This window comes from Bubalus kerabau, chromosome 17 (assembly GCF_029407905.1).
Source record: "Bubalus kerabau isolate K-KA32 ecotype Philippines breed swamp buffalo chromosome 17, PCC_UOA_SB_1v2, whole genome shotgun sequence".
Classification (NCBI taxonomy): domain Eukaryota; kingdom Metazoa; phylum Chordata; class Mammalia; order Artiodactyla; family Bovidae; genus Bubalus; species Bubalus kerabau.
The window spans coordinates 53,111,421-53,137,562 of NC_073640.1; the positions used below are offsets into that span (position 1 = coordinate 53,111,421).

General features: G+C 49.7%; 1 protein-coding gene across 2 annotated transcripts; it reads right to left on the minus strand.

Annotated features, from left to right (window-relative positions):
• Positions 1-1,020: 1,020 nt before the first annotated feature.
• On the minus strand, positions 1,021-25,791 carry NUMBL (NUMB like endocytic adaptor protein). 2 transcript variants are annotated; one of them, XM_055552770.1, is made up of 10 exons: positions 25,615-25,791; positions 21,757-21,841; positions 19,767-19,906; positions 17,947-18,021; positions 17,786-17,860; positions 16,712-16,852; positions 11,613-11,802; positions 6,378-6,680; positions 4,204-4,326; positions 1,021-2,798 (listed from the first exon to the last, which is right to left on the minus strand). In XM_055552770.1, the coding sequence occupies exons 1-10, from the start codon at positions 25,636-25,638 to the stop codon at positions 2,158-2,160; spliced, it is 1,797 nt and encodes a 598-aa protein (XP_055408745.1). In that variant the 5' UTR covers positions 25,639-25,791; the 3' UTR covers positions 1,021-2,157. The 2 variants fall into 2 exon arrangements, with proteins under 2 accessions (XP_055408745.1, XP_055408744.1); XM_055552769.1 differs by having other exon boundaries at positions 6,378-6,683.
• Positions 25,792-26,142: the final 351 nt, after the last annotated feature.

Consider the following 26,142-nt stretch of genomic DNA (forward strand, 5'->3'; position numbering starts at 1 on the left):
CAGACTTGGCCTGAAGGGCGACAGTTTTGAAAGGATTGGATGGGGGCGGGGCCTTGAAGAGGCTCCACCTCTACAAAGAGGAGATGTTTGAACTGAGGCCTGAAGAACGAGAAGCGTCCTGTGAACTGTTAACGGAGAGCTGACACGGATCTATATCTGACTCACCGATATGAAATGGCATATCCAGGACATTCTATTATTAGGGGAAAATAAAGCAAGTGTTAGTCACTCAGTCGCGTCCGACTCTTTGTGACCTCATGGACTGTAGCCCACCAGGCTCCCCTGTCCGTGGGATTTCCCAGACAAGGATACTGGAGTCGGTGGCCATTCCCTTCTCCAGGAAGTCTTCCAGACCCAAGGATTGAACCCAGGTTTCCTGTATTGCAGGCAGATTCTTTACTGTCTGAGCCACAAGGGGAGCCCCAAAATAAAGCAAACTGCAATACAAAAAAGTTTTTAAAAGGAATGAGTAGCATTCTTCCTGGAGAAGGTGCAGTGTCAGGAAAGGGTATTGTAGGCAGAAGAAACGGCATCTGCAGAAGCTTGGATTGAAGCACAGCTCCTTCCAAGCTGAGTCCTTTGCTTGCTCCCTAGGAGCCCTCTTTGGTGCCCAGGCAGACCATCTGTCACAGGTCCCCTAGCCCAGGATCCAGCTGGTTGATGGGCTGTAATATAAACCCTTGAAGGCAGATCCTAGGCTTCTCCCCTCACAGCTGGTGGTTCAATGACTGGCCTTGAGGTCAACCAGAAGCTGGACTTGAATCCCAGCTCCCTGACTAGTCAGATATGTGACCCTGGGTAAGTGACTCAATTTCCTGATTTATCAAATATGGGGTTGGGTTTCTTGACCAGCCTCCTTATTTTAAAGAGCTATAAAGGATTAAACATGTCATCTATATAGTATATATTTTTAAATATATGACTTTGTAGATTGTTATCAAGGAACCCAGGAAACAACAGAGAAACTTAAAAATGTGCTGCCATGTCAAATGACACTTTGACCTATGTTATGGAAAATGCAATTGGTGGAACATGAAGCCAGCTCAAAGCCATGCTATTCCAAACCTATTTAAAATATGAATACTAAACTTATTATCAGTAGATTTTATATATATATATATACACACAAACACACACACATATATTTACATAATTCCTTGGTTCAAAATCTGTAAGAATCAGAAATGGGGTGATTAATTTGGGGTGCCCAGCGAATACCCACTTCTTGAGTCCTAGGTCAGCGTTACCTGCTACCATGCTATGACTCAGAGGTTAATACGCAGGGAGACCCTTTTTACTCCCTTTGGTTTTAGATGACTGGAGGAAAGGCTTGGTCTCCACACCGTCTCCCCTGGACACACACCCTGCTTTCTCGAGGGGCACCATTATATTCTTCCTTTATTGGTTGTCCTTGTATAATACAAATCTGCAAGTTTAGATACAAAAAAATCTGGAAATAAAAGATAGAAAAGTACCCGCCAGGCACCCATTCCTTCTTCCTGGAACCCCTCCCCAGCGGGCACCGACGTGAGGTAACTGAGCTTCTTCTTCCCTTTCCCCTTCCCCCTACCCCACCTCCTGGCCTCCCAACTTGGCCCCCTATCCCCTTGAGACCTTGGTCCAAAGAAGAGGTGGGCCCCCGAGGGGAGGGGAGGGGTGAGCACAGCATTGGCAGTGAACGCAGCAGGTGGGCAGAAGGAAGCCCTTTGCTTGTGCTGTGTATGGGGGTGGGATGATCAGACTTGGGGGTGGGCACTCATGTGGGGCCCAGGAGGGTCCCTAGGTGGGTATCCCACCTCCATTCCACCCAACACTGGAAGGTAGAGAAGGTCAACAACAGAAACTGGGAAATGTAGCTCGAACCAAGGCGCTCAGTGGGACTGTGGCCATCCCCCTGTGTCTGGAGTGAGGGGAAAGGAGGTTGTGCCAGCCTAAGTCTGGCAGAGAAATGGGTCCCTTAGCCAGGCTGGGTCCGTCCCTGAATTCCATCCCGCTGCAACCTGGGCGTCACAATATCAGTTCCGTAGTGGTTGTGGGAGGTGGTCGAGAGAAGGGGTTAGAGGGGCCATGGGAGGCTGCAAGACTAGGGGAGAGGTTGGGCCTCCACTCCCAGGTGTGGGGCACCCGGAGATGATGAGGTGGGCAGGGCGGCTCGGGCTACAGTTCAATCTCGAAGGTCTTCTGCAGGTCGCCCGAGAAGGGGTTGGAAGGCTTCTCCACAGCAGGTTTGCCTTCTAATGCTGCCCACTGGGCTTCGAAGGGGTCCAACTCAGGGGCCGGGGCCGGTGCTGGCTCTGGGGGCCAGGGCGCCCCATTGGGGCGTGGACGGGCCTGGCCCCCAGGGGCGCTGGGGGCAGCAGGGGGTGGGAAGGCCCCAGCTTTCCCGAGCAGGGTGGCGGGTTGGGGCTGGAGCTGTGCGGCTGAGCAGAAGGCGTTGGCCACCATCTGTGAGGGGGTGATGCCCACCACGGGCACACGGGGCATGGGTGGGTAGCCCAAGCTCGGGTAGGCGGGCACAAAAGGGGGCTGCATGTGCGGGGCCGGCAGGAACACAGCCACCTGGGCAGGTGTGGCGTCGAAGGGCCCCACAGGGGCAGGGAAGGGCTGCAGGCTGGGGGGCACAGTGGGCACAGGGGCCGCCTGCTGCTGCTGCTGCTGCTGTTGCTGCTGCTGCTGCTGTGCCTTTGCCACCTGGGACACTTCCTCCAGCCACCTCTCGGCCTCCGAAGGGGTCCGCTTGTGCCCCGGCTGGAAGGCAGCTGCAGGGGGCACGGAGGGCTCACCCCAGGCAGAAGTCCCTGGAGAGAGAAGAGGGGCAGTTAGGGGTGTGGGCTGCAGCAGAGAGAACCCCAGGCTGGGGACCAGACTCTGTACCAGGCTGCCTGCCTTGCCTTTAGCCTGGCTCCTCATTAACTGCAAGGACTTTGGACAAATGACCCCTCCTGAACCACATAAAGTCATACGGCTCTCAGAAAATTCAGTTCTGAGATTCTAAGGTCCTGAGATGGAAAAATATAGGCAAGGATGACAATCACCCAGGCTGGCTTCCCTTCTGGTTGGTCAGTAACAAACCTGTTATTAAATACTTTTCAATATTACCCTTGGCTCTAATATTTTGACAGTATTGTTTTAGAAGACTAAGATTCTAAGATCGCATGGCTCTTTCTCAGAATGTACTATTCTAACGTGGTGGGTAAGTTTCAGTAGTTTTAAGTTTGCATTTTTGAAGATTCTAGAGTTCTAAATTTACATTGTTTGGAATTCCAAGGTGCTTCACCAGTTCTGGGATAAGCATGTGGCTTGAGGGGGATTGCCTGGCATTATTTTCTCAGACAGCCTGCTTTCGAGGCTGTGAGATTCCAAGGTTTTGTGGCTCCAAATCTATTAGGCTCTGATATCTTGTGATTCAAAGACTGTAGGTGTCTAGATTTTACAGTTCTAAGACAGGAAGGTTTAAATATTGATCCCATGGTTCTAAAGTTCTAATTCCATAATTCTTATGTTATTTCATGGTTCTAGGATGAATCCTGGAGAAGGCAATGGCAACCCACTCCAGTACTCTTGCCTGGAAAATCCCATGGATGGAGGAGCCTGGTAGGCTGCAGTCCATGGGGTCACTAAGAGTCGGACACAACTGAGCGACTTCACTTTCACTTTTCACTTTCATGCATTGGAGGAGAAAATGGCAACCCACTCCAGTGTTCTTGCCTGGAGAATCCCAGGGACGGGGGGAGCCTGGTGGGCTGCCGTCTATGGGGTCGCACAGAGTCGGACACAACTGAAGTGACTTAGCAGCAGCAGGATGAATCCATGTCCCTGAGATGACCTTGTGGTTCTAAGATGGTGCATGGTTCTAAAGTGGTAGATTCCACGATTCTACGATGATTCATAGCTCTTAAATGATCCATGGCCCTAAGATGATTCCATGGCTCTAAGATGATTCCATGGTTCTACAGTGATTGATTCCATGATTTTAGGATGATCTTGAATGATCCATGGTAATCTATAGATTCTATGGTAATTGAATCTATGGTAATCTATGGTTTCTATGGTAATCTCATAACTCTTAGATGACCCAGGGTTCCAAGCTTGTGGGATTCCAAGATTCCCAGAGTCTCTGCAGTGGTCCTGAAAGGAGCAGGGGTGGGGGGCGGCAGGAGCATCACTGCAGGGAATCTGCCTCAGGAGAAGGGCAGAGTCTACCTGTTGAGGCCGGCGGGGGCCCTGATGCTGGGGCTCCAGCACTGGCGAACGACGAGCTGATCTGCGTGCAGAGGGCGCTGATGCTGTCGCTGTCACTGGCACCAGGCGGCTCCATCTCAGGCACTGGGAAGTCAGGGAAGGGTGGAGGTCAGCGAACAGGCTCTGCCCTTGACTCCAGCCCTGTGGCTGGCCCTCATAAGGTATGTGTGTCGGCGGATTCGCTCTGCAGTAACGAAGTGGCCACGGCCACAAAAATAACTGTGCGTGTGTGTGTGTGTCACACCTGAGTGGTACAAGAGTCAAGCAGTATGTGACAGCAGAGTGATTCAGTTATACATACCTCCGAGTATATATGTGTGTGTGTATTCTTTTTCATATTCTTTTCCATTATTGTTTATTACTGGATATTGAATATATTAATAGTTCCCTGTGCTATACAGCAGGGCCTTGGTTATCTATTTTATATATAATAGTTTGTGTTGATTATGTGTTTTCTAAGTGTGTGTAATGGTCACACCTGGTTCTGCAACTGCTGTGTGTGTATGTGACTTTCGGTTGCTCCTCTCTCTAAATATGTGACTTCCGAGCATGATACCCACAGCAGAGTGGGCCATCTGTGTGAGTCTATGAAATTTCTGGGTGGCAAGTCACATCCAAGCAAGTGTGCAATTGGCTTCAGGCACTCGAGGCCTCCACATAAAGTCTGGGGTGTCTGCCCCCTCAGAGAGCAGATGTGAGAGCCCTGGGGGTGTGCTTACTGGCAGGCTGCTTAATGAGGACAGCAAATGCGAGGGTGTGTGCAGGACACGGGAGTGATCTGCAGGATATGGAGTGAGCGTGCGTCATTCCCAACAAGCGTTGGCACCTGCTCTGCAGTCACCTTTTGGACTAGCCCAGCCTCCTGGATACAGATCAACACCTCCCACACCAATCCCCGGGGCCGTAAGGGGGAGGTGTCACAGATCTGGCATATGGAAACAGGCGAGCGAGCCAGACCGCATGACTTCACTGACAGCTGGGAGGAAAGGCAGCCCTCCAGCCTGTCTCCCTCGGGCAAAACATAGTTCCATGCCACCTCTCTTCTCTCTTCCCCATGGCAGACGTTGTTTTTAAATCATGACATATGCCGTGTCTCTCCTTTTCCTGGTCCACGGCAGACATTAGTAATCAAACACGATGCTTTTCTCCCGTTAAACATTTTGCTCACTTTACCCCTCACCTGGCAGGACCTTGTGGCTCTACTGGCCAAATGCTGGAAGAAAGGACTGGAAATTTCATCTTTCCTCCAACATAAAAGGACATTTGTACCGCCTCTCTCCCATCACCAGCATGGCAGACATTGCTAATCAATGATGACATACTACCTTTGGCCTTGTCACTCTCCCAGGAAGGCATGTCTAATCAATAGCCATGGGTCCTGCCTCCCACAGTCCTTTATCCACAAGCAACATGACGAATCTGTCACTGTGCTCCCTGATTCCATGATCCCCAGGCTACTCGTGCCCTTCATCTCCTGCTTCCATAAGCCAAATTCTGGGATTCATTTCTTGAGCAAAATGTAATAATCCTGCTCTCTCTTCTTGCTTGCCTAAAACAAATTTTGGTAATTAATCATGTGGTGTGCCGCCTTACTCTCTTTTCTTGTTCATGCCAGACACTGTAAGGAGACCGTAATGTCTGCCATCACTCAGCTCTCCCTGCCCTAAACAGACATTCCTCTGAACCTGTATCCTTCACCTGTATCTCATGGCTCTACTGGTCAAAAGCTGGGAAGGGAGCGTCAGCCTATGGTGCTTCAGTCTCCTCCTGAGCAACAGCATGGCATCCAGGCCCAGCTGCTCTCCTCTCCCCTGCCCACGAAGTTTTGCTCGTCAGTCATTATGTATGCCACCTCCCTCCTGTCCCTAACTACAGCAGACAGTACTAACTGATCTTGACTTGAGCCACCTTTGTGCTAGCCCTTACCTGGAGCAGACATTGCTAATGGATCACAGCTTACACTACCGCTCTCCTCACCGAGACTGATGGCAGACACTGCTAATTGATCATGATGAGTTCCACCTTTCTTTGCTGTGGCAGACTGTGCTAATCAATCGTGATGTGTACCACCTCTTCCCTATCTCTTGCTCAGAACATTGATCCCAGTGTTCCTTCTTGCTGAGTCCTGGGCTCACCTGTGCCCTTCACCTGGAAGTCAGTGCGGCGCTGCAGCGTGGATGGCAGCTCATTCAGCCGTAGGCTCAGCTGCCGTTTGAAAGGTGAGTTCTTCTGGCTGAGTGCCGGGAACCCACGGAAGGAACCCTGACGAACCAGCTGCTCCAGGGGGGCATGGCGCCGGGGGATGGCAGCCGCAGTGGTGCCTGCAGGCACTGGTGTGCCTGCCTCACCCTTCTCACCAGGGGATGTGGTGGCCGGTGTTGGGGACACGTGCCCAGGCTGGGCAGGGCCAGGAGCCGCAGTTGGGGCAGCTGCTGCTTCTGCTAGAGACATGGGGGAGAGAGAGATGGTTAGATACACCCCCTTGGCATGGGGGCCTCTCCTCAGTCCCCTTGATTGTTTTCCAATGCTGCCTTCCTTACCCCATGTGCCCTGGCCTTCAGACAAGCTGGTGAGAGCCCTGAAATGTCCCTCATCCCCTCTCAAGCCAAGACCACTTTCCCCAGGAGGCCCATGGGGAGTTATCACCCAACCTGACCCTCTGTGTGTCTCAAGCTTTCTGTCCACCATCCATCTTCCTCTGCTGCTTCTGCTATTTCTCCCTCTGAGATCTCCTGTCTCCCTTTCTAATCAATTTAACAAACACTTCTTTGGTGCATGACCAATGTATCAGGCATTGTTCCAAGTGCCTTGAAAGGACGAACTCATTCAATCCTCACCACCACCCAATGAAGTTGAAACTATCTTTATCCCCATTTTACAGATGTGGTAACTGAGGCCCAGCAATGGCAAGTGACTTGCCTAAGCCACACTGTGAAGGAAGGGGCAGACTTATTCCACAACCTGAGCTCCAAACGACGGTGCTAACCTGCCTCTTCCTCTGGCCTGCTCTCTCCACGTCATGCTGTCATCCTCTGTCATTCCATCTGCTCTGTTCTTTGTCTGCCTCCCACCACTCTTCCCGCCTCAAGTACCTCCTCCATTCCTTCAGTTGCTACCCATTGTTCTAGACCCAGCTTGGCACACTTGCTCTGAGGAGTTTTCCAGATTGTTTCAACCCCTCAGCTTGGGATCGCTCCCCTCTGGGGCTGCTCTTTGTCCTCTGTGGGTACTTGGTCTCCCCACTCAGCACCAAATGGCAGGGTTCTCCTCACTCCTGCCTATACACACACAGCCATCCTCCATGTGGCCTCACCCGAGCCACAGCCTGAGTGTTATGTGTGTGTGCTTAGTCACTCAGTTATGTCCAACTCTTCGTGACCCCATAGACTGTAGCCCACCAGGCTCCTCTGTCCACGGAGATTCTCCAGGTAAGAACACTGGAGTGGGTTGCCATGCCCTCCTCCAAGGGATCTTCCCAACCCAGGGATTGAACCCAGGTCTCCAGCATTGTAGGCGGATTCTTTACTGTCTTGAGCCACCAGGGAAGATGAGTGTTAGTGAGGTTAAATTCAGGGGCTTCCCAGGCTGCACTGGTGGTAAAAAACCTGCCTGACGATGCAGGAGATATGAGTCACGGGTTTGATCCCTGGGATGGAAGATCCCCTGGAAGAGGGCATGACAACCCACTCCAGCGTTCTTGCCTGGAGAATCCCACAGATAGAGAAGCCCTATGCTGGCTACAAACCTTAAGTTTACATTTGTGAGTTCTGACAACTGTATACACTGTGTAATGAAACTGTGTAACATCAAGATCTAGAACATTGCCACCAACCCAGACCATCCCCTCATGCTCAGTCAGTCCCCACTCCCTAAGAAACCACCACTGTCCTGGTATTTTTTCATCACAGACTACTGTTGCCCAATCTGTAAGTTCACATGGAGTATACAGTTCAACAGAGCCATACAGTATTATGCCCTTGTCTGTGGGTTTTATCCCTCATCGTGCAGTTGTGCATGGAGGCCCAAGTCACATACTGCTTGGCTCTTGTACCACTCAGGTGTGACACACACACACACGCACAGTTATTTCTGTGGCCATGGCCATTTAGTTACCACAGAATGAATCCGCTGACCCACATACCTTGTGAGGGCCACAGAACTGGGGTCAAGGGCAGAGCCTGGGCCTGTTCCCTGACTTCTCAGTGCCTGAGATGGAGCCGCCCGGTGCAGTGACAGCGACAGCCTCTGCATGTCTGCCCTGACATCAGTGCCCTCTGCATGCAGATCAGCTTGTCGTTTTCCAGTGCTGGAGCCCCAGCATCAGGGCCACAGTCCATGGGGTCGCAAAGAGTAGAACACAACTGAAGTGACTTCGCACAAGGAAGGCAAGGAGGCTGTCCAGCGCTTCTCCCATCGTCCACGAGGGGGCGATGAGGCTCTCACCAGGTCAGGCTGCTGCTGCTCCTGCTAAGTCGCTTCAGTCGCGTCCGACTCTGTGCAACCCCATAGACGGCAGCCTACCAGGCTTCTCTGTCCCTGGGATTCTCCAGGCAAGAATACTGGAGTGGGTTGCCATTTCCTTCTCCAATGCATGCATGCATGCCTGCTAAGTCGCTTCAGTCGTGTCCAACTCTGTGTGACCCCATAGATGGCAGCCCACCAGGCTCCTCTGTCCACGGGATTCTCTAGGCAAGAATACTGGAGTGGGTTGCCATTTCCTTCTCCAGGTCAGGCTGGGGGCAGTGGAACCAGGCTGGGACGGTTAGAACCACTAAACCACTTCTGCCCCACCACCTGGGGCCTCAGAAAGTCTCCTCCTATCTCTGGGCTGCAGGTTCCCCAACTGAACCTGGAATAAACACTTCCCTGCTGCCTCCCAGGCCTCCTGAGAGCCTCAGTTGAGACAGTGAATGTTCAACTGCTCTGGAATCCCACAAAAGCTTGGTAAGCAACTTTGTGGAAAGGGCACTGTTCCCTATCTCCTAAACTGAAGAGAGCTCTTTTGTAGACGTTCGGTGCCTCCAGACTGTGAATCAGTGCATCATCGGGCAAAACATAATGATGTGTTCAGCAAATCACATACCACACCTTGTAAACTCTCATTTTTGCGGTACAAACTCTAAAATGCTTTCTACCTGGAAATTATAATATCCTTTGGATGGAAACAGCAAAATCCACTGCAAACTCTAAAGCACATGACATTCTTGTAAATTCTAATATCCTATATAAGTAGTAAACTTACCCACTCAGTGTGTTCTTTTGCAAACAATAAAATATCATATATTCAGGCCCTCTGTTAACCATACTTTGTAATCTGTTTTGCCACTGATAAAGGTCTTTACAAATTCTGATAGATGATGTAAACATAAAATATTTTGTAAGCTGTGCAGAAATCTTTAAATTTGTCAAGAGGTTTGTAAGTGGTCCCATAATTTACCAAGAAAAATAGACATTGTAAACCTGAACATTATAGCTAGTGATAAAAACTTGTTTTCTTAACTTTTTAGCTAGACATGTTTTAAGCTCACAGAAAAGATGTAAAAATGGAACACAGAGTACACAGGTTCTCTAAACCAATGTTCCCCAGTGTTAACTTGTTACATATGGGAGCTGTCTCTCCTTCCATAATTGTCTTTCTGTAACATTCAAGTTGAGCAACAGCCAAGACATGGAAACAATGTAAATGTCCATTGACAGATGAATGGATAAAGAATATATGGTGTGTGTATATATATACACAATGGAATATTACTCAGCCATAAAAAGGAATGAAATAATACCATTTACAGCAACATGAACGGCCTTAGAGATGATTGTATTAAGTGAGGCAAGTCAGACAGAGAAAGACAAATATCAAAGATGTCACTTATATAGGGGAATCTAAAAAAAAATGATACAAATGAACTTATTCACAAAACAGAAACAGGACTTCCTCTGTGGCTCAGTCAATCTGCCTGCTAATGCAGGAGACACAGTTTCCATCCCTGAAGGAAGATCCCACATGCCACAGAGCAGCTAAGTCCACGTGCCACAACTATTGAGCCTGTGCTCTAGAGTCCAGGAGCGGAAACTACTGAGCCCACTTGCTGCACCCTCGGAAGCCCTCAAGCTCTCAAGCCTGGACTCTGCAACAAGAGAAGCCCCCGTAATGAGAAGCCCCCGCTTGCTGCAACTACAGAAAAGCCCGCGCAACAAAGAAGACAGCATGGCCAAAAATAAATAAATAAATAAAATTAGGAAAAAACCAAACAGACATTGAAATAGACTCACAGACATAGAAAACAAGCCTACGGGTTACCAAAGGGGAAGTGGGAGGGGGGATAAATTAGGAGTTTGAGACTAACAGATACACATTACTATATGTAAAATAGATAATTTGTAAAGAATTTTATCACAGTATAATTTCTCACTTGGGGAATTAAACATGGATATGATACCATTAGGTAATCTACAGTCCATATTCCAATTTCTACTCATATTCTTTATGTATATTAATACATATTTCAACATATATATTCAAAATATATATATTGAATTGAACATTGAATACATATATTTATATAATATCCAGGATCTAATACACGATCGAACACTGCATTTTTTATTAATAATATCTGTCAAATCTCTTCAGTCTTCTTTATCCTGAATCCCAATGGTAAATTCTTTGTAAATTCTAAGCAGTGTTTTCCAAAAATTTAAAAACTAAAATCCGCAGTAAAAAATAAATTAAAAAATTGTTTTGATCCAACACATAATACCCTCAAATATTTAAAAAACACAGTTTGAGAACTTACAAACTGTTTGCCTTGACCTAGAATGTTAGAGCTTGCCAGGTATTTTTCCAACTTTCATTGACAGCAATCCACAGTGAGAAATATGTTACCTGGTAACCCGTCCCCCTCCCCCACCACGCACATAGACCCACTGACCCTTACTACATTCCCTTACGCTGATATTTTCCTGTCGTTTTCTATTTTATTTCTTAAATGCCAACCACAACCCAGCAATTTGACTTCGACAACCCATTAACAGGGTGGATACACAGTTTGAAAAGCCTGGGAACCTCCTTGGGTTAGCAGATAATAAAGCGCTCGGTGAGCTTTGCCAGGGTTTGTGGCCGGTAGAATATTGCCCAAAGGACTCCTTAAACCCAAGTACAATGTAGAAACTGTAACCAGATTTGGTGGTCGGTGCCTTGCTTTTTTTTTTCTTTTTGGGGGTGGCTTGTTTTGGGTTTTGTTTTGTGTGTGTTTTGTTTTCTGCTTTGTAAACTGTAGAGCCCCGGTACCTCTGCTCTCACTCAAACCGGATCCCTTAGCCACACCCCCGGCCCATCCGATGCCCCGCCCCGCCCGCCGGGCAGCACCCACCTTTCTTTTTGTCCTGGGCCTCTCGCTCCGCCGGCCGCCCGCCCCCAGACAGGCGGAAGGAGCCCTCGCGGGCGAAGCTGGTGCGGCTGGCGTCGAAGGCAGCTGTGACCCCGCATTCCTTCTCCCGCCGCTGTTTCCGCTCCAGGCAGGCCGCAAAAGCACAGCCCACCGCGTGGCTCAGCCTCTCGCCCTGTGGGAAGAGGTGGAGTTGGCCTTAGCGACTCCGTGCTGCAGACCGGACGCCGGCAGCCCCGGGTTCCAGCAGCTGGGTGACCCCGAGTCCCTTCACCTCTCTTGGGCCTCCGTGCACAACTGCACGACGAGGGACAAAAGCCGCAAACAAGAGCGTAATAACTGTAGGGCTCTGTTGAATTGTATTACTCTATGTGAATTTACAGAATGGGCAAAACTAGTCTTTGATGGAAAAACATCAGAACAGTGGTTGTTTCTTACAGAGTGGGGATGGGGACTGAGCACGAGGGGACCAGTCTGGGTTGGTGGCAATGCTCTAGACCTTGACGTCACACAGTTTCGTTACACAGTGTACACAGTTGTCAAAACTCGACAAATGTATACTTAAGGTTTGTTGGCAGCATGAATTTCACTTCAAAAGAAGAGCTGGAGGGTCCAGTGGTTAGGACTCCATGCTTTCACTGCAGCGGGCATAGGTTCAAACCCTGGCTGGGGAACTAAGATCTCATGGGCTGCAACTTGAGGCCAAAAGAGAAAGCTGGAAACAAATATGAATTCTGCTTACTGGTATGCAAGCTGCAGTGTTTGGGGGAAGTATTCTGATGTCTGCACCTTTGAAATGCATCAAAAAATAAGATGTGTAGGTAAGTGATATAAGTCCAGGCAAATGTTAATCGCTGGATCTGGGTAGAGGGGTGTACAAGTGACTGCTGACTTTACAAATCTTTCAAGTTTGCCTACTTGAGAGGCTTCAAAGCCAGAGACAGCATCACTGACTCAAATGGACATGAGTTTGAGCAAACTCCAGGAGACAGTGAAGGACAGGGAAGCCTGGTGTGCTGCAGTTCATGGGGTCACAAAGAATCGGACATGACTGAGCAACTGAACAACAACAAAGGCCAGAGAGCCTGAGATTGATCCTGGCTTCCCATTTCTCAGCTGTGTGACCTCAAGAAAATCACTTCCAGTATTCGAGGCTCCGCATCTGTAAAATGAGGGCTGTAATAGCACCCACTTCATCGGGTTGTTGCAAGAAAGGTGAATGAATCTATGCAGGGCATGTGGCACAAAGCCAGGCACAGGGAAACCCACATATGTGTCAGCAAAAATTTTGTGTAGCCCTGGGTTGAGCCCTGGTTTGCACCCTTTTACAGAAGCCTCACAAGAGTGCCAGGAGGTGGACAACCTTGTGAACCTATTGTACAGATGAAGAAACTAAGGTTCGGCCAACCTGCCCATTATAACAAGTCAATGGCAGAGTTGGGATTCTCATGAGGTATGTCTGACTTCTGTTCCCTAAATAATTTGCTCTGCTGCTGCTGCTGCTAAGTCGCTTCAGTCGTGTCCGACTCTGCACGACCCCATAGACGGCAGCCCACCAGGCTCCTCTGTCCCTGGGATTCTCCAGGCAAGAACACTGGAGTGGGTTGCCATTTCCTTCTCCAGTGCATGCATGCATGCTAAGTCGCTTCAGTCATGTCCAACTCTGCACGACCCCATAGACGGCAGCCCACCAGGCTCCTCTGTCCCTGGGAATCTCCAGGCAAGAATACTGGAGTGGGTTGCCATTTCCTTCTCCCAGAAACAAGGTGCTCAGTCACCTCTTAAAGTTAAATTTGAGGACAGACATCCTCAACCCAATGCCAGCAATCCAAATCCAACAGCACATTAAAAAGCTTATGCACCATGATCAAGTGAGATTTATTCCAGGAATGCAAGGTGGTTTAACATATGAAAATCTATCAACCACATTAATAGAATGAAAGAAAAAAAAAACCCCACATGACTCTCTTGATTCTCACAGGAAAAGCATATGACAAAATCCAGCACCCTTTCATGATAAAAACATCCAACAAAGTTGGAATAGAAGGGAATTTTCTCAACCTTATAAAGGACATTTATGAAAAAGTCACACTTAACATTATCCTCAGTGGTAAAAGACAAAGCTTTCCCCTAGATCAGGAACAAGATGAGGACGCCATTTTCATCATTTCTATTCAACACTGTATTGGAAGTTCTGTCTAGAGTAACTAGACAAGAAAAAGAAATAAAAGGCATCCTAAGTTGGAAAGAGAGAAGTAAAATTACTTCTGGCTGCAGAAAGCATGATCATAGACTTAGAATATCATAAAGGAGCCACAATTAGTGCAAATAAATAAATTCAGCACAGTTGTAGGATACAAAATCAACACATGAAAAAATCAGTTATATATACACAGGCAGTAAACAATTCAAAAATGAAATTAAGACAATTCCATTTACAGTACCATTAGAATAACAAAATGGCTGAGAATAAATTTAACCAAGGAAATAAAAGATGTAAACATTGAAAACTACACAACATTGTTGAAAGAAATTTAAGAGGACTTAAATAAATGGAAATACATCCTGTGTTTGTGGATTGGAAGACTAATATTGTTAAAAGGGCAATATTTTCCAAAGCATTCTGCAGATTGAATGCAATGCCTTTTAAAATCTCAATGGGCTCCTCCACAGATGGAAAAGCTGATCCTGAAATTCTTATGGAATTGCAAGGGACTCAGGACAGCCAAAACAATTTGGAAAAAGAATAAAATAGAATAACTCACACTTTCCAGTTTAAAAACTTACCCAAAGCTAAAGCAGTCAACGCAAAATAATGGGATGCTAGTATAAGGGCAGACATACAGACCAACAAAACTGAGAGCTCAGATACTGGAACAACTGGAGATTCACATGAAAAATAAATGAACGTTGACTCCTACCTCCCATCATGTATAAAAATTAACTCAAAATGGATCAAAGACCTAAATATAAGAACTAAGACTATAAATGGCTGGATGGCTGGATGGCATCACCGACTCAATGGACATGAGTTTGAGCTGGCTCCAGGAGATGGTGAAGGACAGGGAAGTCTGGCGTGCTGCAGTCCATGGGTCGCAGAGTTGAACACGACCGAGTGACTGAACAAGACTATAAAACTCTTAGAATAAGACATTTGGTAAATCTCTATGACCTTGAATTTGGCAATGAATTCTTAGATATGATATATGACACCCAAAACAGAAATAACAAAAGAAAAAAAATTGAGAGATTGAACTTCATCAAAATGTGTACATTTGTACATCAAAGGACACTACCAAGAAAGGGAACAGGCACCCCACAGAATGAGGGGAAAGCTCTGCAAATCACACAACTGATAAGTATCTAGTATCCAGAAATATAAAGAGCTCTCACAACAGTAAAAAGTCAAACGACCCAATTAAAAATGGGTAAAGGATTTGAATAGGTATTTCTCTGAAAAAGATGTCCAGTTGGCCAATAAGCACATGAAAAGATGCCCAACATCATTAGTCATCAGGGAAATACAACAGTGAGATACCACTCACGTCTATAGGATGGTTATAATAAAAAAAGTGTTGACAAGGATATGGAGAAACTGGAACCCTCGTACAGTGTGAGTGGGAATGAAAATGGTGCTGCCACCAAGGAAAACAATTTGGCAATTACTCAAAAAATGTGCACTGCTATGTGTAAAACAGATAGCTACTGGGAACCTGCTGCATAGCATAGGGAGCCCAGCTCAGTGCTCGGTGGTGACCAGGATGGGATGAGAGGTTGAGAGGCAGGTCCAAGAGGGAGGGGATATAATAAACATAATAAAGCAACTATACCCCAATTTAAAAAAAAAATTAAATTTACTATATGCCTCAGCAATTCCACTCCTAAGTACATACCCAGAAGAATTAAAAACAGGTATTCAAACAAATACTTGCAGACCAACGTCCATAGAAGCGCTAGTCATAATAGCCAAAAGGTAGAAACAAACCAAATGTTCATCAATGGATAAATAAAGTAAAATGTGGTATGTCCATACAATGGAATATTATTGGTTCATTAAAAGGAATGAAATACTGAGTCATGTTACAACAAGCATGAATCTTAAAAACATTGTGCTAAGTGAAAGAAGCCAGTCATAAAATATCATATACTGTATGACCCAGTTTGTACACATTGTCTACAATAGACAACTCCATAGAGACAGTAAGCAGGTAGTGACTTCTTAATGGGTATGAGGTGTCTTCTAGGAGTGATAAAATGTCTGGAACTAGATAGAGGTGATGGAATTGTGTAACAGCATTGTGAATATATATATGTCACTGATTCGTACACTTTAATTACTTTGGGACTTCCCTGGTGGTCCAGTGGTTAAGACTCCAAGCTTCCATTGCAGTGGGCATGGGTTCCGTCCCTGGTTGGGAATCTAGGATCCCGTATGCCCCGTGATACAGACAAAAATACATAAATAAGTAAAATTTCAAAATAAAGAAAAATTCATGGAGCTGTGCCTGGGTCATCTGTACATGTTACTGTATGTATATGTTCCTCAAATGAGAAAAGCTAGAGAAACATGAAGAATTATTGACAAAGAGGAGGAGGATGATAAATAATGTTTTTCTGAGTGCTTCCTATATGCCAGGCATCGTTCCAAATACTCTGTATCAAACTCATCAAGTCTCACAATAATCCTCTGTTAGGGGCTGTGAATGGGTTTCCCAGGTGGTGCTATTGGTAAAGAACCTGCCTGCCAATGCAGAAGACACAAGAGCTGCGGGTTTGATCCCTGAGTCAGGAAGATCCTTTGGAGGAGGGCACAGCAACCCACTCCAGTATTTTGCCTGGAGAATCCCATGGACAGAGGAGCCTGGCAGGCTTACAGTCCATAGGGTTGCACAGAATCAGACACGACTGGAGTGACATAGCACGCATGCACTCAGGGACTCTGAACACACCCCCTTTTCCAGATGAGGACAGAGAGGAGAGGTAAGCTGAGTGACTTGTCCGATACCGCCCAGCGGGCTGAGGTTCAGAATACCAGGGCATGGGAGACACAGAGTCAGGTGGCTTTGGGCTTCGGTGGTACTCACCGAATCCTTGAGCGCCAGGAAACAGTGGCAGATCCAGCGACGGGTGGTCCCATCACGGCAGATGTAGGAGAAAGCCTTGTCCAGGTTGCGGTCAGGAGCACAGAAGGAGACCTTTTCAATGGTCTGGTCCACCAGCAGATCCTGGGAGGGAGGCCAGGAAAGGAATGTGAACTGTCTCTCATGTATTCATTCAGTATTCCCTTCGTGTCTGGACTGTGTCCTGTCCCAAATGGCTTGGGGACCTGCATTTGTTGAAACAGCTGTGGGCCCTGCTCACATGGGGCTCCTGACTCACATGGGAAGTCAGACTCATCACCCAATGGAGACAGGCCAGAGTCCCAGCCACGCTGTTCTTGATGGGCGGAGGGCTCAGGGCTGGATCTGGGAGGTGCAGGGGCTTTTGGGAGCAAGATGAGGTGCCTGACCCAAGCTGGATGGGAGTCCGGCAAAGCTTCCTGGAGGGGGTGAATCCTTTTCAGTCATTAACCTAATTGTCATCACGTGCTGGCTGGCTTCCCGGGCAGTCTCTGGGCTAGGGGGAGGGAATTCAATGGTGAGCAGACAGAGACCCAGGTCCTGGTCCATGGTGCTTCCATCTGGCTGGGTAGATGGACAATAAGCACATAACAGCTAACATTTATTGATCGGAACACTTCTGCTATACCGGGCATGGTTTTAAACTATTTGCACATACATTCTCGTTGAATGGTAGGCTCCACTTTTATCCTCATTTTTGCAGATGAGGCAAGTGAGGTATGACAAGGGTTAAATCTCACCCTGCCCCCTTCATGCCCAGGGTCACCCAGCTGGAAAGTGGGTGGGCTGGAAGACCAGCTGAGGCAACTGCTCTAGTCTGTGCTCTCACCCACATGCCATGCCGGTTCACAAATAGCCAGAGGACTCAATCCTGAATTATGACTGTGAGATGTGCCAATATATTATAGGAGCACATAGCTGAATCTCGAAGGTCCCCGAGGGAGGGAGATCCCAGAGGTGGGTGAGAAGGCCCCGTTCAAGCAGGCTGAGGAGAGGGGGGCCCACTGGTGCCCACTCCCAGGCCCACAGGTCTCCTACCTTGGTCTTGTCATCCACAACCCGGAGCCCATCGGCTGACACCCACAGGACAGACTTCACGGACTTCCGACCCATCTGAAATGGAGGCAGACAGAGGGTGTGGTCAGGGCTGCCTCTTCTGCTCTGACCTTGCTCCCTCCCTGCTCCAGCCCTTCACTCACCGCCTTCAGCTTCTTCACAGCATCTTCACACACGTGCATCCCCCGGGACTCCTCCACCTCCACGTGGCCCAGGTACTTGGTGGGGAAGGGAAGGGAGGACATGAAACAAGCAGTCATCAGTGATTCCCGGTGTTCACTGGGCTGCTGTATCAGGCAATGTCCTAAGCACATCGTGTGTATTAACTCACTACTCTGCATCTCAGACCTGCAAGGTGGGGAACTCCATTCTCCTCCCAGATATACAAGTGAGAAAACGGAAGCACAGTTCGGACTAGTGATTCTCACCCTGCCTCTGTCCCTGGGCTTTTTGTGTGTGTGTGGAATATAATTGCTTTACAGTGTTGTGTTAGTTTCTGCTGTACAACAACATAAATCAGGTGTACATATATTCCCTCCCTCTTGAGTCTCCCACCCATCCCCTACCCCCCATTCCGCCCCTCTAGGTCATCATAGAGCAGCAAGCTGGTCTCCCTGGGTTATACAGTAGCTTCCCAATAGCTATTTATTTTGTTCATGGTAGTATACGTATGTCAGTATGACTCTCCCAAATTCAGCCCTCCTTCTCCTTCCCCTGCTATGTCCACAAGTCCGTAATCTACGTCTGCAGCTCTCTTCTCGTATCCCTGGTCTTTCTTAACACATCTCGGTGTCCATCTGAGTGACATTGTCTGCGCCTGAGGACTGGCCTCATGCAATGACTGATGGGAGCTGGGGTACACATGCTCCAGCTCCCTCACCCCGCGGGTGGGATGGTCCGATTTCCCAGAGTTCCCCAGTGGCATCAAGCTCAGTTGCTCACAGCTGTAGTTTAGTAAAACACCCTTTATTGGCCATCTTCCAGTCCTCATTCTCTCTAGCATTTCCTGCACCTCTCAACAGCCCCTCACACAAGATCCACTTCTAGAGGAAGGGAAAATAAGGCAGGGTAGGGAGGAGAGGAGAGTGTGTGTGTGGGGGGGGGACCCCCGGACATCCCCCCCCTTCTGTGACCATCATCTGTTGCCTCCTATCCAGGAAGAGGCTGAGTGGAGATTTGAACCTGAATCTTGCCATCTTCCTTATAAATTTTAGTGTGTGCTGTAAAGAGTCGTGGTGGTCTAAACCAGAAAGCACTTAACAGTAGTGAAAGTGAAAGTCGCTCAGTAGTATCGGACTCTTTGCTACCCCCATAGACTATACCGTCCATTTAATTCTCCAAGCCACAATACTGGAGTGGGTAGCCTTTCCCTTCTCCAGGGGATCTTCCCAACCCAGGGATAGAACCCAGGTCTCCCGCATTGCAGGCGGATTCTTTACCAGCTGAGCCACAAGGGAAGCCCAGGAATACTGGAGTGGGTAGCCTATCCCTTCTCCAGTGGCTCTTCCCAACTCAGGAATCGAACCGGGGGCTCCTGCATTGAAGGCGGATTCTTTACCAACTGAGCTATCTATCAGGGAAGCCCACTTAACAGTAGAGGGCTTTGCAAATGCTACAGAATCTTTGCGACCTTCTAGTGCCCCCCTGGAGACTGTGAGCTCGCACAGAACAGCGTGACTCCAGGCGGGACGCGTCCCCCAACACACACTCCAGGTAATATTTTCCTGGCACGAGAGAATGTGTCTTGGGTTTTAATCCCAACTGTGAGGGACCCAGGCTGGGGGAGGGGGGCGCTAATGTTGCAGGATCCACAGTTCTTTGCGGATGTCAAGTCTCTTCCACACAGGCCAAGGTCTCCTTCACCTCACGGGGCACTGGAACGCATGAGCACATCAAACGCATGAGCACATCAAACCGCAGGACTACAGCTGCAGCCACGCCCGGCCGAGCCCCGCCCACTCACCCTGACCGGGAAGCTGCACGTGCCCTTGCGCACCGCGTCCTCGTCCGCCTGCCACTGGTGTGGGCGCGACGCTTCAGGCACATAGGCTGGCTTCCTCCGCCGCAGGCTCTGCCTTAGCTTGTTCATGGTGCCCGCCCCGTCTGCTGACACAAAACAGGGGTGCAGGTCAAGGGCGAGGGTCAGAGGCATGGGGCTCAAGGTGGGGGAAAACAATGCCCACGGAGCACAGGGTCAGATAACACGGCAGTGGGGTTACAGGGTTAGGGGTCACTGGGTCAGAGGATCTGATATTCGGGGAACATGGACCAGCAGCAGCTAGGGGATACTGGCAAGGGGGCACTTGGAAGGCAGGGGAGTGAGAGAATTGGCAGCATGCATTCAAAAGACATGGGGCTAGGGACTTCCCTGGCTGTCCAGTGGTGAGTGGTTAAGACTGGGTGCTTCCAACATAGAGGGTACAGGAGGCACTGGTTCCCCCTGGTCGGGGAACTAAGATCCCAGATGCCCTGTGGTGAGGCCAAAAAAAGGCATAGGGCTAAGGGGCGTGGAGTTCTGGGATGCGGTGTCCTGAGTTACAGCTTTTAGGGGTCTGGAGTTTGGAGATGTGACGGTCAAGAGGCATGATGATCCAAAGTCATGGGAAGTTAAGGCAGTGGGGACCTGGGAGGTAGAGGGCATAGCAGTCAGGGGCCATGAGGTCAGGGGTTTGGGGGTAAAGGTCAGAGGTGGTCAGAGGGCCCAGGAGTTGAGAGTTGCATGGGTCCAAATGGGGGGGTGGGGGACACAGAAGGTCTAGGGATTGAGATTCAGAGCCCATGCCAGAGAGTGTTGGGGACGGGCTGGTCTCTGACGCAGATACAACCGCTGGGACAACTACTGTCTGTGAGTGTGTGTACAGTTGAAGGTTGTGTGGAAGGATGCAGGTCTGAGAATGCTTATGTCTGTGAGTCTGAGAGTGTGTGTGTGAATGCTGTCTGTGAGGGGATGTCTGTGGCCAAGACTGTGGTTGTTGTCTGAGTGTAGGTCCCTGAAGCTCATGGCTACAGAGAGTGGCGGTGAGTGTGTGTCAGGGAATGCTGCCTGTGAGGATGGGTCTGTGTTTGAGCATGAAACTGTTTTCTTTGAAAGGCCATGTCTATGACTGTTGTCTTTGATGCTGTGTGTCTGTGTGAGGATGTGGCTGTTGCCTTTGATGGCTGTTGCCCATGACAGTGTGTGTCTGTGAGAGATACTCAAAACACCATGTCTGTCTAAGAGTGAAGCTGTTGGTGGTGAGGCTGTGTTTCCATGGCTGTTGTTTGTGACAGTGTGTCTGGGTCAGATCACGTGTTGTTGTTGCAGAGAGTGTGGGTCTGTGAGTGTTGTTCTGGGGGTGTGTCTGTATGCAGCCATGGGTCTGTGAGGGTATGTGAGGACATGAGGCTGTTGTCTTTGATGTTGTGTTTGTGTTATTTATGAAGGTGTGATAGTGTGAGAATGTGGCTACTGTCTACGACAGTGCTGACTTATTTGTGAGACTGTGTGTGCCAATGTGTAGCTCTTATATAGGCACGAGCACGTGGGTGCTGTCCGTGAGGCTGGATCTGCTTGTGAAAGTGTGGCTGTGGTCTGTAAAGTGTGGGTCTGTGTGTGTTGTTGGAGAGATTGTACAAGAGGACATTTCTTGAGAGTCCCCAAGTCGGTAGCACTCGCCTGGGAGGGAGTCTGGATGTTGTTGAGGATTGTGTCTGCATGTTTGTGTGACCCTGTACCTGTGCGTGCACAGATGCTGGTGTGTGTCTGAATGTGTGTGTGTGTGTGTGCGTGTGACACAGTCTAGGTAGGTGAGTGAGTCTGTGAAAGAGGTCACTTGAGTGCGATGGAAATCATTTGATGATGTCCACTCATAAGTGTGATTAAGCCCGTATGACTGCAGGAACATTTCCTCTGGCCGTGCTAGGTAGACCCACCCCCTCAGTCAGCCTTCACCAGTCCCCAGCTGGCCACTCACCTGGCTCCGTCCTGGAGATTTCAGGGGGCCCCAGGGCCCCACAGGGGGCAGGGGGCAGATGCTGCTCAGGCCTCCTCGGTCCGCCCTGCCCGAGGGAGGGAGGGAAAGTTGAGAAACTGGCTTGGGATGGGGCTCAGTCCCCTACCTCACCCCTTCTTTGGATATCAGCCAACCCCCCTTCATCTCAGGATCCCTGATGAGAGTCCTGGTTACTATAGCAACTGTTACTAAGGCGATCAGCCACCTGGTTGCAAGGACCTAGGAATGAGTAGGTGTGTTTTGGGAGCATCTGTTGGGGATGTCCTGGCCTCAGAAGGCCATCAGTACCCAAGGGGCTGGTGTGGAGAGGGAGTGGCCTTACCCTCTAGACACATGTCCAGGGCTGCACACACACATACAGTCACAGGTATACATGCAACTCTGGTCTCCAGTTGTCCCCAGCACCTGGTTATAGCTCTGCACAATTAGTTACATACAGACACAACCACAGCTACACACACGGGATCACACAGATACACATCAACAGTCACAGCCACTGTAAATATCTGGCCACATATCCATGTTCACAGACACACAGTCTCTGCTACAGACCATTTGTCCGCAGGTAAAGAATCCGCCTGCAATGCAGGAGACGCGGGTTCAATCCCTGGGTCAGGAAGATCCCCTGGAAAAGGAAATGGCAACCCACTCCAGTTTTCTTGCCAGGAAAATCCCATGGACAGAGGAGACTGGGAGAGGGGCTACAATCCATGGGGTCGCAAAGAGTAAGACATGACTGAGCAACAAAGCACGCACACATACAGAGTGCCAGGCTGCCTAGGCAGCGCCACAAATGTTTGGTCATATCAGCAACTGATATTCGGTCACTTCTCTTTTCTCCGCCACATACAAAGAGCGGGGTCCAGGCACACCCACCAGGGCAGCCTGTGAACAACCACACCCAACGAGAGTTATTTCCTCAGGCACCCATCCAAGATACTCATGTCACAGACCCACCCATGAAGAATCACACCCTGCTGGAGGTCACCTATTAGCACCGAGGCACACTCAGTGTTCACACACAGCTCCCCTGCTGCCTGTTGACATCCGGTCGGGGACGCATGTAGACATACTAACACACATTTGGTCACACCCAGCCGCAGACACGTGTCTAGTCATTGACCAGCACACGGCTGTACAGGGCCACCTAACCCCAACTGTATAAGTCACGCCAACACACCTTTTTGGTCACACACTGTTACACAGTCATACATCCCAGTCAGAGACATACCATGGTCACAGTATCAGCCACACTTCTATGGATGGTCCTCCATATGCAACCACACACAGGGACCCTGATGGCCATGGCCCATGCATTAGAGAGAAACAGGCACACAAACTCAAGACATGGATACAGCCATCCAGAGAAAGATCTCCCTGAGCCCCACTCAGACACAGCCAGACAATTGGTGGCTCAGAGTCACAGTCATATACATCTCAGAAATGGTCATGTATCCAAAGTCCTGCCCCACGAGTGTCCACATTACCCAGCCATGTATCACAGTCATGGTACATCTATTGCAGTTATCCACCATCCAAGTCCCAGCTGTACTACGTCACATCATCCCAGAAAAACACACAGTCTCTTTTCCTGCAAACACATAAGTCACACAGACAAGTATAGGACCATGTATAATCACAGCCCCATGTGGACAGACACACCATATCTCACACACAGAAACATCAGCACACAATTTCCATTTCACACACCTAGATAGAATACTTACGCTTCATTTACACAGAAGACATGGTTACAGATTGAGACACGTATGCTGTCAGGAGACATTCACTCTGTCACCAAATCATGCAACTTCAACAAAGCAGCCTAGCATGCCTGCAGGGACACACACGCACCCACCCCAAACAGCCACATTGCTACACAATGTGTAGCAGACCACAATCTTACAGACCGTGACACAGACACAGGTACGCAGTCACCCAGGTTCACAGACATGCAGGTCACACACGAATATAGAAGTCACAGTCTCATACACACACCCCCACAAACACACGCAATCACCTGGGGCCAGCACATATAGACACACCTATAGGTTGAGTCACATGCAATTAAGTAACTCACTATTAATAGTCAGTTTCAGACTCTTAAGTCAAATATATAACCCAAATCACACATACACAACTACAAATGCACAGAATCAGTCAGTATCAACACACAGACCTAAATGTAGTCATTTATACAACCCTGATCACATGCATAGTTGTGGTCATGAACAGAAACATACATGTCACAGTGCCAGCACACAACCTGTCACATAAGCACAATGTGACTTCATATACAAAGGCAGTAGTCATACACCCAAAATTGCAGGCAGAGTTGTGTGTCACACATGTGTTTGTCACAAACACATGTGTGACACACATATAAAATCAGCTAGAGACACAACCACAAAGACTAGAAGTCATTAGAACAGTCGCACATGGACACAGAGTCATAGACACAACTCCATTTACAGTCACAACTCCACCCACATCTTCAGTCAGCCATACACATGCCCAACCCCAGACTCAAGGGATACACTGTCACATACCCAGTTAGAGTTACCAAGGTACATACGTGAGGGTCACAAAAGATGTAATCAAAGATACAACCAGAGCCACAACTACGCACACAAACAGAGACGGAATGAAAAGTACAGGGTTCTGCACATGGAGCAAGCAGCTGTCATACGTACATACATACACAGTCACACAAATGCTGGGGTCACACACAAATACAATCACAGGCACTATCGGACACAACCATAAGCATGAAACACACACACACACACGGTTCCTCACAGTCCCCAGCAGCAGCTCTCACACAGACACACACAGGCAGCCACAGTCACAAAAACACAGGGTCACACTCTTAGCCACCTCCTCATCACGGGCTTCCCCCCCTTCCCCCCAGGTACCACACACAAAGCCGCCGTCACCAGCACGGCAGACACTGCAGACAGACAGGGCTGTACCAGGTCCCTGGGGAGCCGCCCCCTGGCCCAGCCTGAATCCTGGAGCCTGGGGGGCCAGAACTGAAGAGGGAAGCAGTGGATTGTCTGCGGGTCGAGCCCCTCCCAGACAGCTGGGCAGCCCCCGGGACAAAGAGGGTGGCCCAAGAGACCTGTGCCCTGGGACTCTTGACCAAGCCTTTTTTTTTTTTTTGTGGGGTTTGCCTGAAATTCCCATTATTTTATTCAGACTTGAGGGGGATGGGGTCCCAGGCACAGAGACCTTGTTTTGAGAAAGGGATGTTCCTGGGACAGCGCCCAAGTGTGGGGGCGATGCTCTGCCCGGGATGCCTCTGAGGCCTGGGGACAGACTGTGCTTGGAATCCCCCCAGGCCTTGCCTTGGTGGGGAAGCTGTGCTCAGGGACCCCATTCTCAAGACCTTGCCTAGAGGGTTGTTGTGTTCAGAGACCCCCTCAGGCAGGGAGGGGTAAGGATTGTGTCTGGTGTGGAATCCCCTCCTAAAGGCTTTGGCTTCCTAAGGAGGTTGTGTCTTAGACCCCATCCCCTAAATCTTGCCTAGGAAGTTGGACCTAGAAGCTGTCCCCCTGTCCTTGATTTTTTGGAGGGGGAGATCTCTTTCTGGGATCCCTATCTTCAGAACCTGGGCAAGAGAGGGCCTGTGCCCCAGACCTCTGTCTCCCAAGATTCGGCTTGGAGCGGAGCGTATTCCTGGACCCCCCCCCCCACCCAGGACCACCCTCTCCAGCCTTGGCACCCTCTCCATCCGGGTGCCGCGGCCGCCTCCCACCCTCCGCCACATCAGCAGCGGCGCCGCCCCCCACCCGAGCCCCCCTCTCCCGCCCTTCTCACTCTGGCCGCCGCGCTGCGGGACATCCAGGGCTCGGGCGCCCCCGCCTCCCGCGGCCCCGGCTGGGCCCGGATCCCCGAGTGCTGCTGCTGCTCTAGCGGCGGCGGCGGCAGCTCCGTCTGACGCGGGCCGGGGATGGGGGCCGGGGGTTGGTGTGGGATGCACGCTCGCTAGCCTGCTCCGCTCCCTGGAGGATTCCGTTCCAGGGGCGGAGGAGCGCCCCTCCCGCTTCAGCTCCCCGCCCCAGCCCCGCCCATTGGCCCGCCGCCTGCTGGATATGCAGGGAGGCCCCGCCCCCTAAGCAGCAGGCCCCGCCTATACGCAAATATGACCCCGCCCTCTTCGGGGTGGCCACCGCCCCGCCCCGCCCATTGGCCCGTCCTGGGCAGAGCACGCACGTGAATCTCGCGGACACTGGTTCTTCTCGGTCCATCCAGGCGTGGGCTCCCTTCCCCTCCGTGACCCCTGACCTCAGATCCCCTTAAGTTCTGCGTCCGAAAAATTTGCCTCGGGAGGCGCCTCGCTGCCCC